The sequence below is a fragment of the Apteryx rowi genome, unplaced genomic scaffold (genome assembly GCF_003343035.1).
Source record: "Apteryx rowi isolate R43461 unplaced genomic scaffold, aptRow1 scaffold_120, whole genome shotgun sequence".
Lineage (NCBI taxonomy): Eukaryota > Metazoa > Chordata > Aves > Apterygiformes > Apterygidae > Apteryx > Apteryx rowi.
The window spans coordinates 250,505-264,349 of NW_020447420.1; the positions used below are offsets into that span (position 1 = coordinate 250,505).

The 13,845-nt window shown below is 47.3% G+C and overlaps 1 protein-coding gene across 3 annotated transcripts in view; it reads right to left on the reverse strand.

Annotated features, from left to right (window-relative positions):
- DENND1A (DENN domain containing 1A) overlaps window positions 1-13,845 on the reverse strand; it is a 229,151-nt gene that overhangs the window by 5,817 nt on the left and 209,489 nt on the right. For all 3 annotated transcript variants that reach the window (XM_026089971.1, XM_026089963.1, XM_026089953.1), the window contains one exon: window positions 12,269-12,357. In XM_026089971.1, coding sequence (XP_025945756.1) covers window positions 12,269-12,357 — 89 coding nt within the window. The remainder of the gene's footprint in view (window positions 1-12,268; window positions 12,358-13,845) is intronic.

Here is a 13,845-nt window from a genome sequence, read left to right on the forward strand (position 1 = left end):
GCTAAGCGCCCTGCAAGCGCCCTGGGTTTTGCACGCGCTCGCATTTGCTTGCTTCGAGTTAACTCAGCACAGAGCATAATTCAGAGCGTTTTCCTGCAATAATTGGGAACACTGTGCAGGGTTCCAACGATTATACCGGTGTCATCTTATCAAGAAACAACACAATCCATTATGGAGACACCTCTTTTACATTTACAGCCAAGACCTAGTTAGCAGGATGCTTTTCTCACATGTACCTCAGCAAAACCTGAGCACCAGCGGATTTGCATATTGGTTGGGTGTACAGAGAAGAGCAGCATAATACGCCTCCAATTAACAGCGAGAAGTGCCACACGCTCCTGCCGTGATTGGCACTTGACTGGCAGGCAGTTTTACCATGGCATTTAAACAAGGTTTTCAATTAAAAGAAAATATTTGCGAGACCCCCCCAAAACAAAGATAATATGGAAGAATCCTCTTCTTTCCATATTTTATTATAATACATTTATATAATGCAAATTTATAAACAGAGTCCATCTTGCTTCATTCGTCAAGCCATAACTAGCAGCATTCAGCCAGCAACACGGGGCGCTAACAGTGCAGGTACAGGGCAGGCTGAGGGCACAGGTCCTGCACAGAGGGAGCTTTTGCAAACCTTGGTCCTCTCTCTAATCTCACATACCRTACGTGCTCATCTGCTAAGAACCAGATCAAACGGCAAAAAAAACCCTGAGGAACCTTTCGCAAACAAAATATTTTAGTGGCTTTTTCCATGCCAAACATGAGAGTGTGGGACCTTTTTTTCTGATGCTAAACCCAGAGTCTGGCTCCTCCTGCCCGACTGCCTTCGGTCCCTGCACTGCCCTCCAGATCTCGGCCGCGCTGGCTGCCATCGCGCCACTAACGCTGGCTCCAGCTGGGGTCTCACAGTCGTATTGACGTGGTCTGCAAACAGGTTGGGATTTGAAGGGATATTCAGCGGGGGGCAAGCGGGGGGCAGCCGGGCCGGAAGGACTCCAGCGAACTGCAGAAACCGGACACTCCGGTATCAAACTGGCGGCCTCTTTCTCCAGCTCAGTCCGACASAGCTGCATCTGGCAGGCCTGACTCGAGAAACACTCACACCTGCCCGGGCATCAGTATCGCCCTGCAGGGCCTCCGCCTGCCGGGCAGCAGCGCGCAGGGCGCTGGCGCCTCCTCCTCCCCGATTCCGGGCAAGCTGGTAACTGCGCTGGTGAGAAGAGCGGGTGCAATTCTGCGCAACGTGTCTCCCTTCCTGCCCCTAGGAATCCTCAGGCAGGTGAGGCGCGGGAAGAGCAGCCCCTCTGGCTGGCACTGTCCCCGCACAGCTACCTCGGCAAGATTTCAGCGCCGGCAGCCAGCATTTGACCATGCTCTTCCCTCAAAGCGGGAGCTGCGATACGGCCAAGCTGCTCCGCACCTCGTGAGAAGGCCAGGCGAGGCAGCGCCATGGACCTTTGGGATTTACCAATCGGCAACAATTTAAAAAATGAAGGAGTTGCACATAAATAAAGTGGTGAGTAAACCCAACAAACCGCTTGTTATTTCTTGCATAATTTTTGGGCAGAGCACACTCAAAACCCTTGGAGGACATCTGCAGGTTGACTCCTCTACGAGCCATTGAGGATCTGGCACTTGACAGAAGAGAGAGGCAGGATCAAGCGAGCGGACGTGGGAAAGCTGACGACTGCAGGGAGCAAGCTCACGGGACGATCCCAAACGCGCAGGCAGCAGCGGGCAGGGAGGACGGCAGGCGGCAGCGGGTTTGGACGGGAGCACGAGGAGGGAGGACAGCACGCTGGGACGAGGGCAGGGGGGTTCCCTCCCGCAGGGCTCACGGCTAACACAGACCAGCAAGCGGTGCGTTACGGCAGGCTGCTTCATGCAGGAGTATGCTTTTGCATGCCGCTAAATAGCAAAACATCCAAGTAGGAGAAATATTAAACATTCACCAAGTGCTACACAAAGATTGCAGGAGCATTTTAAAAATTCCAAGTATAAAAGCAGGCAGCCCTGACCCGTGCAAAAACCATTGCTCAAAGATTGAATTAATACAAAGAAAGGAAATAGGATAGACCATTCAAAAGGAGCAGAGAAGAAAAAGTTTTCAGAGAAGCCACAGACAGGATCCTCTTCCTGCTGAAATTCATCATCAGAAGAGTCCTCAGAGAGGAAGACTGTATAGTGTCGCATGGGCTTTACAAGGCTGAAGGAAACAGGGAGAGAAAAGGAAGTTATCAAGTTGTCACATTCAAAGCTGCAGAGCAGAGAGACACCAAGCGATCCCCAGGCTCGACGCCAGGGCCGAACACGGCCGACTGCCGCTGCCRGGAGCTCTGCGGGCAAGCGCTGAAAACCCAACTCGCCCAACGGAGCCGCGGGGGCTCCCCGGCAGGGAGGGCGCCCGAGCCCTGCGAGCACATCCACGCTGCAGAAGAAGCCAGCACGCAAACCCGCGTTCCCCACTGTGGCTTCAGAGAGTTGGGCGCCTTCTCAAATTGTTCACGGGGCTCTTCTGCTATCAAAGGTGCAATTGCAGAAACCAACCGGTGACACCAGTTTTGCAGACTGAAGTGCACGAACGGCAGAGTATGGTCTTTAGAGCAAAATAAAGACACCAATGCAGAGGCTGGGTTAAGTCACTGGTATTATAGAGCAAGGACAAATATGCGCGAAGTATCAGAAATTGCTGCATGCCCCAAAGCTGGACAAGTGACACCATGCTGTGCTGCTGGGCAGCCGCATAGATTTGATATAGCGCCCTGGGAACGCTTCCCATTATTTTTTCCCCTTAAACACGTTCACCTTTGTGTGGTATTTGAGAGCAGTATGTCTAACAGCTATATACTGGATAACATGTGCTTTATACACATTCTTCTAAGTGGGCATATATATATATTGTCTGCCTACTGAAGATAGCTGCTTAAAATTTCTCTGGAAAGTTTCAATGAATTTTCTTTATTTTGGATGCCCAAAATGAATTTTCTTTGTTTGGATGCAAAAAATCTATTTTTGTCCCTTAGAAATACATCTTTCTTCCTCAGATCCTCTGAGCTCTGGCTACAAGAAAGCAAATATTAGATCTACCTCTGTGTTTGTAGATACGAGGGCTGACATTAGTCTGATACACAYGAGGAGCTGACTTGAGATCAGAAATTTGCTTCACAATGGAATAAAAACAAAACTGTCCAAGGATTTACGTGAAACATAATGTGCCAAGCGAGGTACATATGTTTCTTTCCTCGGCGGCTAACTACTTTCAAAGTCTCACATTAAAATCTGGCAGAAAAGGGACTCGAGTTAATTTTTCCCACATCACAGGATGCTAACGATCAATCTCTGAATTCGTTAGCAGCAGCCTGGAGCAAAAATCCGTTCGGATGAAACCTTCGTAAAACCTAAAGTGCCTCTGGAAACACGCTTTAGCCCTGATTAAACACCACAACAAAAAGCAAAAACACAAAACCCCTTACTCGGCCCGAATTTTGACAGGCCCACGTCAGTCACCTTTCTCTGCGACAAGCGCGGAGGGCAGATCTCCCGGCTTTGCTCTCGCCCCTAACGAAGACACCGGCTAAATTCTTAGCGAACACAAAACTAACTGCGCGTGCCTGTGCGCGTCTGGTTAAATGTGCGCTGGTTGGGGATAAAAGAGAAATATTTTAAGCTTGCTGAATTTATGAATATTTTTCTATTGTTTATTGTAGCTATCAGTTGCTTCACGCTGTTTTAAGCTTAAAACCAATAAGCTACTCTTTTCTGCATAAAGCAGAAGCTTCCAAGATTCCCTGTTTCCACTGGAGCAAGTTCAGAAGTGTCTATCGCTGCTCTAAACCATTAAATGCTCTATCAGCTCTAGCAAAAGAGGGACGAGTCCGTGAGCAGGGAACTTGGGATGGAAACACCCTGGAACCAGGAGGGAAACGTGGAGAAACAGCACCTCACCRGCCCTGCTGAAACATCCCAGCGTTCAGTGAAGCCCAGAGACGGGGCCACTGGATAGCAAAAACGCGTACAGAAAATACACTCCTGCACAYGAAATATTAAGAAAAATGCTTCCCAAATAACTGAAAGCAAAAAACCACAGCAACAAGATTTGTTAGTGCTAACCAGAGGACTCTGCAGCACAACCCAGTGTTTTCCATATACTAAAATTCAAGCACAACCTTGTTTAGTGCCACCAAAATGATATCCGCTTGCAATATAATGAAAAATCTCTCCACTTTTTCAATTTTTAATGTTTAATTATTGCTTAGATTTATTCTCCACCTTCAGTTGCTTTCTGGCATATCTGAGTGCGCATGGGGGGAATTAAAAAGAAGACAAAACTCCTTACGATGGCAATATGAACCCCCTTCGCCCGTCTCACGGACCGGAGCGCCGCAGGCGGTGAATGCTGCCAGCGTCGCGCAGAGCCCCACCGGCAGCTCCGGTTTTTCCTTCCCCCTCCCTGGGGCAAGGGAGAAGAAATCGCCAGGATCATAAAAGCAACCAGCGTTTCCAGCCGCCTGCACTTTATCAGCCATTTGTCACCTCCGAGCATACGCCAGGGTGCGCAGGGCACGAAGCGACACACGAGAACCACGAGACGAAGCCCGGTGTCGCTCGTGCCGCGGCCCGGGACCAGGCCCGCTCCTGCGGGAGCGCGGAAGCAGGCCGGCGGCAGYGGTGGTGCGGGCAGGTCCCGTCCTGCGCGGGGCCGCGCTCGCCCATCGCCCGCGCCACGCCAGGGAGCCACGCGGGGGCCCGCCAAAATCCCCGCGGCGCCCGACGCGCACACGGAAAGAGCAGGGATGYGATCTGCCGCCTTTCCGGGACTGACACACTCACAAACTGCCGCCGGTGGGTTTTGGGTTCGGGACCGGCCGCTGCTACGTCTTACTTCTCTTGCCTTATTGCTGGGTAACTACRGACTGAAGCTGGGCAAAGGGGCGCAGAGATTAGGTCGGAAAGAGAGACGTTGGACGCTGCACGYGACGGCGCAGGAGGGCCACGCGCTGCCGGTGTCAACGAGTGTTTGTTCACAATCAGGTCAGAGCTAATTAATTAAAAAATATCTAAAACTGGGGTGGCAGTGGGCACAGCCGATCGTGCTAAATCGTAGTCTGCGGCACTCCAATTAAAGCTGCCGCACAGCTATTCTCGTCCCCCATGACGCTGCAGCAGGCACCCAGGGAAAGCGAGGAGCTGCCACTGCATTAGGCGGAATGTGCTATAATATATTTTTAGCCAACTTTTTAGGAAAGTGACTGTATTATCCAAAAACTTCAGTTTACGTTAACAAAGAGCTCAACCTAGAATAACTTTAGAAACTGGAGATTCTTTTAAAATATTTCTTCTAACTTATATATACATATTGCCTTTTTCTCATAGGGGAGTAAATTAACATCTGACCTAACTCCGGCAAAGCTAAGATTATTTTCCAGAAATCAAGAGCGACGCAGAGTTTCCAGACGCCTTGCTGACACCAGCTAAGGGCTCGGTGCCYGTGTAGGCGGCCGCGGGCTGCAGGCGCCCGAGAGGCTGCGCTGCCCTGACGCCTTTCGCCTGCCGGCAGCCGGGGCCGCGCTCAGGTGCGCCGGGCCAGCACGCGCTAAGGGAACCGGGAAGGAGATGACACCTTCTTTGTCAGGTCATCGATTGCAGAGGAGCGCAAATACGATTAAATCTATAGCAACGGTTAATATGCACCGTTTCTGTTGCTGTTGCAAGACTCCTTAAATGCAAGTGGGATTTGCATCAGTAGAAGCGAGCAAGCACTTCTCTTGCGCTGCTCGGGTGCACCATGGAAGATTTTGGTCAGAGATAAGGAAGGAACAGTCTAAAACTGTCCAGGTTTAAATTTTTCATTAGCTGGAGGCAGCAGGAGCCCCCCAAAGCGCCCGTCCCCTCATTAACCCAGCTCGGCAGCCCTCCCGCGGCCCGCGGCTCCGCTGCCGCCCGCCACAGAGAGGAGGTGTCCGTCACCGCCGCAACCCTCATCATCTCCACACGGCTGCGCCGGCTCCTGCCTCCCTCATCTCTCCGCCGAGCTACCATGCAGATGACTTGCTGATCTCCTTCTAATGTTTAGTTTAACATGTCTTCGGTTAGCACTAGCATATGACAGTACTGACAGCCGCGGCTGTTCCTTTTTAAATATCATGTCAGAAACATGGTGCAGTAAAGCCGGGGATGCGCTCCATGGCTCCGCGTACCATTACGATAGCGCCGGCTTCCTTTTTAATGAGGAAGATCTGCATCTCAGGAGCTTTTTTCATGTGTCAGGATGCATGGACAAATCAGCAGCACATCACACTGGCCAAAAATGAAATGCTGACAAATGTAGATATTTCAAATTTAATTGACACCTAAATGTACTTGAGATAAAAAAAATATATATCCAGAAAATGTGAGCATAGGATTTGAGTATTAATAAGGAGAATTCTGTAATATTTTTGAATTTGTGTATTTTATTAATTGCTTTGCTTTTTCCTGATTGCAGAGATTATGGAACAAAGGGGTAGGGTGGACTTGTTCGCATTATTCTCCCAGAATGGGCTTCCCAAATTTGATGGAGGATTTTGAGATTTGGGTTTATTTGGATTTATCTTTTTTTTTAATATATATATATATAGCTATACAACAACTCTAGGGAACTAAGGCATTTGTCCCTCTTAAGAGAGTAAAATGAAGAGAATAAGGGATTTAGATGCACAGGCTTTTTCTTGCCAATACGAAACAGGAGACCCGGGACCAGGGGGATTACCTAGTGCTCTGTTCAAGGGGAACAAAGCCTGGATCCGTCCCTGGAATTCCTTCCTGCATCTTATGAACACTCAGTACACCTGAGCGTGAACTAAGGAAATATTAAAATATTTACTTGATTTATGAAGTGTCACTTTGTATACTGTGAATGCTCACAGGAGCAGAATATTTCAAGAAAAACAAAAATATTTGCATTTTAAATTAAAGCAACACAAAAATTTATATCACACGTCATCCCATCAGAAAACAGAAACAAGAGCGTGTGATCAGTGCGGCCAGTGAAGGCACGTAACTCACTGCTTGACAGTGTTTTTCAAACTGTTCAAAATTACCTACAGAGCTGGAAACGTTCAGGGAGAATTCCGAGTGGGAAGAAGCCAAGGAAACCTCTGCCGGCTCTGGCAGATCTAGATGTGAGACTGTCCCAAGCTGCTTTGCATTTTCCGCCTGCTTTGCAACGCTCGTACCTGCCTGGCACTTTCCCCTGCAGCTATCGCATCTCTTCACGAAGGAAGCTGCAGACATTCGGTGTGTTCGCGCCAAGGCAGATGGCAGAAACAGGCCCCAGAATTGAAGTTTCTGGGAAACCATCCCATTGGAAGCAAGGGGGAGAGCCAGGAAGGGGACGGCGGGTCCCAAACCGGGGCCCGTCGGCGCTACGCTGCCCGCCCAGGCGATGGCCCGCGGGGGACAGCAGTGACACAGCTTAGCACGAGAAAAGCTCCTGCGGCAGCTCTTGCTCAAGCCCCGTCCTCAGGCTCGTCCTTCTGTTGCTACTGCGGTTCTTGCTTGGCACGGCACAGAAATCCCGACCGCTCTCGGGACACTTCTGTCTCGCTTGCCCTGCCCTCGCTGGGCACGTGCCGTCTTGGCCGCCCCACCTTTGCCTCCTGCCTCTTGCGTACCAGCCTCCCCCCGGCACGGGAAGGCAGCGCAGGCGGTGAGTCTGCCTGCTCTCACCTGCGGGATTTGYGTTTTCACTCAGCCATCGCTGCTCAGCTGGGGACTCGCTGGCCTCGCGCTTCTCCTCAGCAGAGGTCCCTGCTTGCAGGGAGGCCATGGAAAGCCTTCGCCGTGCCCGGCTCCCGGGTGGCAGAGCTCCAAGAGCCTGCTTACGACAACTGGAATTTAATGTGCTTTATGAGCCTCTATCATTTAACACAGCCGTCATGCRGATTTCATACCAACTTCAGTGTAATGAGCCCACTATTGCACTGCAGCCTATTTTCATTCATATGATATACGGGAAAGCCATTAGCTTCGATACTGAGTCCTACATGATTTCTGGAAAGCCATAATGAACTGCTGCAGCCCTGACATTGGTTTAGCCAGCCCAAGAGCCTTTTGACATGCTGTTAATTGCGAGCCTGACCCTCTGATTTCCTATTTTAATTTCCACCCACTCTGCATGCCCTGGAAGGCAGCGAGTCAGTATTAGAGAACCCAGAGCACGCTGGAAGCCTATTCTGCATTTAATAGGAAATCTCGCTGCGGTGTAAAAGAGAGCTCTCAAAGAACTGCCTATCTCTTAAAAAAAAATGCAACCTCTTATTTCTGTGAACAAYTAATTTGTGTTAAAGAGGCATGTCCCACGTGTTTAGGCCTGCCCCAGGTGGTAACCCAACATTTTCTGAGCTCTCAACTACAAATTCTTCCTGTTATTTTATAYCTAAAAAAAAAAGTTTTAAAATTATACATTTTAGACTTAATGACAATTTTGAAGAATATTTATACTTTGTAAACCTTTTAGGCTTTGAATTATTGATAAAATTGTAAAAAAAAAAAAAAAGAAAGAAAGAAAGAAAGAAAAGAAAAAAGAAACTTTCTACTGTAGGGGGAATGACTGACATTTTTATGGGGGGAGAAAATTGTTCCTCTATCAGCTCTTCGGGTTTAACAACAGACTCCTACATTAGCAACAACCTTGAGTGTCCTTTGGAGTAACTGCTCCCATCCTCCTGCATTTTAACTGAAGACTGACTAGAAAATGAACACATATACCATGAGAACAATGTTTTTCTTTCAAACAGAGAAAAAAAATAGCTCATGCTACTGAAGATACAAGCTTCCCAATATCATAAGAAATGCCTTAATAATGAAGGGACACCTGCTCGATGGTTTGCTTCTCGGAGACGCCGCGCAAGGTTACGAATGGAGAAGAGGCTGCAGCAGGAGAAGCGAGTACCTGGGCGCAGGTTGTGCGGTGGCTCACGGCACACCGTCCCCAGGGCCCCCTCTCCACCAGCTGGCAGCAGGATGCAAAGTCATGGTTTGAGCTGATGAGTCAGAGATCCTGGGAAACGTCTCTGAAGCCTACACGCAATCATCTGAGACTAAAAAGCTAGTAATAGGGTTGAATATAGAAAGAAACTTCTCCTTGAACAGAAGCTCCTCCTCAAAAACATATCCCACACAAACATCCAAGAAAAGTAACTGTCTAATAATTAGCTTTGGAGCCAGTGCAATTAAACTAAATACTTTGGTCAAGTTTAATTTAAGAAAAGCACCCTCTCTGCCCTGCTGCTGAGCAGCAGATTTCATGGGATCTCCTCCAATCTGCAACGAGGCTACCCCGACACTACCAGCAAACACGAGTGAAAATCTAAACTGTCCCTCCCCAATCCGATGCAGTGAGTTGCAGCTACTGGGTTCCTCATCCTACAGATTTGCAGGATCTGCATCTTGCATATGAAAATTTCCATTCCCAATCAGCAGCATTTTCAGGTGAACAGCTAGGTCAGATAAGTGGCTATCTTTGATTATTAGTGTCATTACTATGGGAAAAGAAAAAGTTACAGAGAAGTTCTGGCTGATAGGGCCAACAACAACCATTCACGCAGAGCTCCCCAGACGCAGCCCGGCGAGTGCTTCCACTGGCTCCTCTCACACGAGATTGCTCGATTCGAGGCACGCACAGGAGGAGCAATGTGGTAACTCAGCTCCACCTTGAAAAACGGAGCAAACTTCCCAGCTTCTGGTACAGCGAGACCTCGCTTCCTCTGCAAGGCCAGGGCCTCGCCAGCAAGCACCTTACGTGAGGACGTGGGCACTCTATTTTAAGAATCACACATTCGTCTTACTAACACCAGTGGGAGTTACAAAACACGCATCATTAAAGCTCTCACTTCCCATCTCACTTCAGGGGCTCCTGAAGTCTCCACCTTCTAGAGAACAAGCATTGCACCAGCCTGGCCTCTTCTCCTGCTCTTGCTCAGCTTCAAAAGCGCCTCCCTAGAAGCACCTGCCTGAAAATGGCCTCCCTTTGCCACGCAACAGAAAGGTAAAACACCCCTACGACCCTCCATATGGGGCAACTCTGGCCCTACAAACCACTCGGTGACTTCCAAGCAAGGTAGCAGTTAGCCCACGAAGCAAAGGCCTCAGCCGTAACCCAGCAGACGACCGTCACAGCAGTTACGCCTCAGTCAAGCCGCAGACGGACACGTTTTTGCATACACAACTCAGAGCTGAACCCACCTGGTTTTGTGGGAATATTACTGTGCAGCGTTGGACCTTGTTAGAGGCCCCTGATCACCCTGGAGTCTGCCAGCATGAAGACACGCACGATTTCTCCCCAAGTCTCAGTCAGTGATCTTCTCCAGATGGGCAGGCAGCTCGCGCTTTTGAAGTCAAATCTAAGTTTTTTGGTGCTCCACTGCTGTTTCTAACCAGCCGAGGCGCGAGAGTTCCTCCAACCTGAACRCCCTGAGCAGCTCCTGCCCATTTGGTATAAGGCGCAGCTTTCATGAACAGACTCGTTCCCGGGCAGACACGCTTGCTCAGAGCTGCAAGGGTTAAGCTGTCACTAAGAGAGAGGGGGATTTCCCTTTGGGAGATTTCAGTCTTTAAGAAAAAAAGCATGGATTTATCCTTAAAAAAAAATGAGGTGGGGGGTAAAACTTCTCAGCACTTACTGAGTACTCCAAAACCTTTGTGCAGGGACAGCTACCACCCTGTAACCCCATGTGAGCTCTTCTGCAGGATTTGCAATCTACTCCACAAGAGGGCAACCAAAGTCCACTGTAAAATGGATAAATCATCCTGTATAATTTAAAAGTGACCATTCATTTTTAGCTAAACCCCAAAATATCTCCCCATCCTGGTGTAAAGGCTCCTTCCCATATGAACATTTTGGCATGTGTTCCCAGCATCAAGAATTTCGGTCATCCCAAGTTATACAGGACAGCTGGAAAATGCTAGAGCGTCCCCCGTCCAAGGAGGGAACCAAAGATGCTTCACAGGCAGGAAACACCAGTTTAAGCTTTTCACATGACTTGGAAAACGGATCTTGGCCCTGCTGCCTGCTGCTCTCAGCTCACTGCTCAATTGCTCCTGCAGGAGGGCCAGACAGCTCTGTCCCTACTCTGGCCGTATTTTTCAAGACACCTTTTCTGTCTAAGATCAATGGCCCCTGGCAAAATGCCCAGTCCTTAGATCCCCAAATTCTGAACTGAAATGAGGCAACCTGCTTATTCAGACACATAGGAAATGCAGCTAACTATTACCAGACTTCATATCCAAGCAGAACTTAGTGCTCTTTTGTACTTCTAAACAGTTTAAATAGCTACACTCAAAAAGAATCCAAATAACTTTGAACCCAAACTGGATATTGATGCAGCATACAGGTATATTTGTTAAATGCAATAGTGTCTTTTATGCTGTTGGTAAGGTATGATATTCATTCTCTTCTTAGTTTTTTATTTGATGGCATATTGCTTAACTCAATTATGGCTACACATTAAGAAAATCAGCAACAATACTCAGTATCTTCTTTTTAAAAAGTACTCCAATTTGTGACTTTCATGAAAGCATCTGAAAAATCCCTCTGTTCGAGATAACAGAATATACTGTTTATATGAACAAGAGAGATGTTGGAAGGCGACACACTCTATGTACTAGCAGTCGGCTACAGCAGCCCAACTTACTTGGAACATTACCCCCGTTTACTTCGTAGTCAAATCCAAAGCGATGATAAATTAGCCAGTACTAAGCAAGACAGTCAAGCTCCACAAGGCTTCACTCTAAAGCTCATTACAAAGCTTCTGCTGCCGGGGCTCTAACAAGCACGAGACGCAGCCCGCACCGCCAGCGCTGGAAAACAAACCACCGGCAGCTTCCAGGCAAAGCCCAGCAGCAATAGGGGGGTTGCAGGGACTTGGCTAAATTTCATTTAAAGCATCGTTCAAACACTGSCCCCCCCCCCGCCCCCMCSCYCCCCAAACAAAAATGAACATACTTCCACAAAACTGAAAACTTTCACTAAATAGGCTGATCAGATTAAGTGTAATTTGACAGACCAGAATTTCCAAATAATTTAAGCTTTGGTTTCTGCTTTTTCACTCCTCCTCTCAAACATTCCAAAAATTAAAAATAAACCTTTCTTATAGTTCATAAAAAATTACTTTGATTTGTAGGGTTTTGTTTGTTTGTTTGTTTCCTCCTTTGGCCAGGTCCAGTTTTGAACACACTAGTCTTTAAACACCAGTGCCACTAGGGAGAAGCAGAGCAGCAAAGCACTTACTGTTCTGGACTAGAAACCGAAGTCCTTCGCCCTTCCACAGCAATATTGCTCTTGGGTCTCTTAACAACATGAGGTCTTGGAGGCCGAACCTATTACACACATACATGGAAGAAATTTCAGCAAATACTTCAAGCTGATCAAGCAACAAGCAAAAATGACAAAATCTGCATATCCACTGTTATCTTAAATGTATTTTCCATGTAGAAGCACCTTTAAACTTTTATTTTTCTGTGCTACAATGAAGTTACAATTTTATCAGCATTAATATGAACCACAGTACCCATAACTTGTTAAAAGACTTCTCATAAAAAAACATGCTTTTGAGTAGCAAATGAAACATATATGCTTTTGTCACTGACCATTAGCTATTAGCCCAGGAGTGAACATTTATTCCAGTGTCCTGTTTGGTACAGGTTAAGCTTCTGGTAAAAGATTTCCTAAATGTCAGCTTCATCTAAACAGTTAATTGAAACAGTAAAAATAGAAAATCCAGTGTTTTGCTGTACATTATAGTGGAAATCAGAGTTCAGCTCTAACACCACGATCCTTTTGTCTGCTTGTTCATAACAAACCAGCTTCTGAAGCAAAGAATTCGGTGCAAAGTAACACTGAAAACACTGGTGCTTAGAATAAATGTTACAACATGAAAAGCATTGCTCATTTTTCACAAAAAATTTGGTTCCTTTCAGCAGCTGAACAGAAAACCTTGCTGGGTTTATCACCACTGGTGTTATGTTAGTGTATCTTCTTTCTGTTGTCTGCAATAAAATCTAAAGGCTTCCTGCAGAAGGTGATGTTGCTGTCAGTCCAGTCTTAAGTGACATACCCATCATCTTCTGAAATCAAGCTTAATTTTCCCATATACCTCCACAAGCAAACAAGCTTCACTTCAAGGAAAGGAATAAGCACACATGATGACTCCATAGGTAAAGTTTATGCAGTGCCTCCCCATGCTAAAGAGGAATCCTGTTGCCGAACTTACCCCTTTGAGTCAAATGCAGGAATGCACATTTGCAGCATCAGGGCCAGGCTGTGCAAACAAGCTTTCCAGTTTTTGTTAAGAAAGTACTGCCTTATCTGAAACAAAGTCTAATTTGTTGGCTTAGCTGAATGCTAGCTTCAACAGGAATCCCCAAAGCCCTCAAATAAACGAAGGAATACAGCTCAACTCCTGCCCTCCCTGAGCTTGTGCTCCCTTAACAGCTACAATAGAAAGGAAGCTGTTAAAGGCCTACAACCTAAGCACTCTTTGGATGACTAGTGAATTTGTTTGCAATGATAGATGAGGGTTTCCCCCACCTCTGCAAGTTTTTAGGAACATAAAGCTCAAATTTTCTTGCAAGGAAAAAGCCACCAAATTGTGCGTAGTGCCGAAACACTACACAACAGTATGCAGAAGATAACAGCAGGATTATTGTCTTGAATTTTCATTTCAAAGGAAATGGTGTACAGCAGAAACGATGAAGAAATTCAGAGATGTGTTGCCACTGTTCCTTAGGAAAAAAGGTTTATAAAAAGGTCAGATGTTAAGGTCTTGAAGATCAGTCCCCACACAAGGCTGTTCCTCTCTACAATGA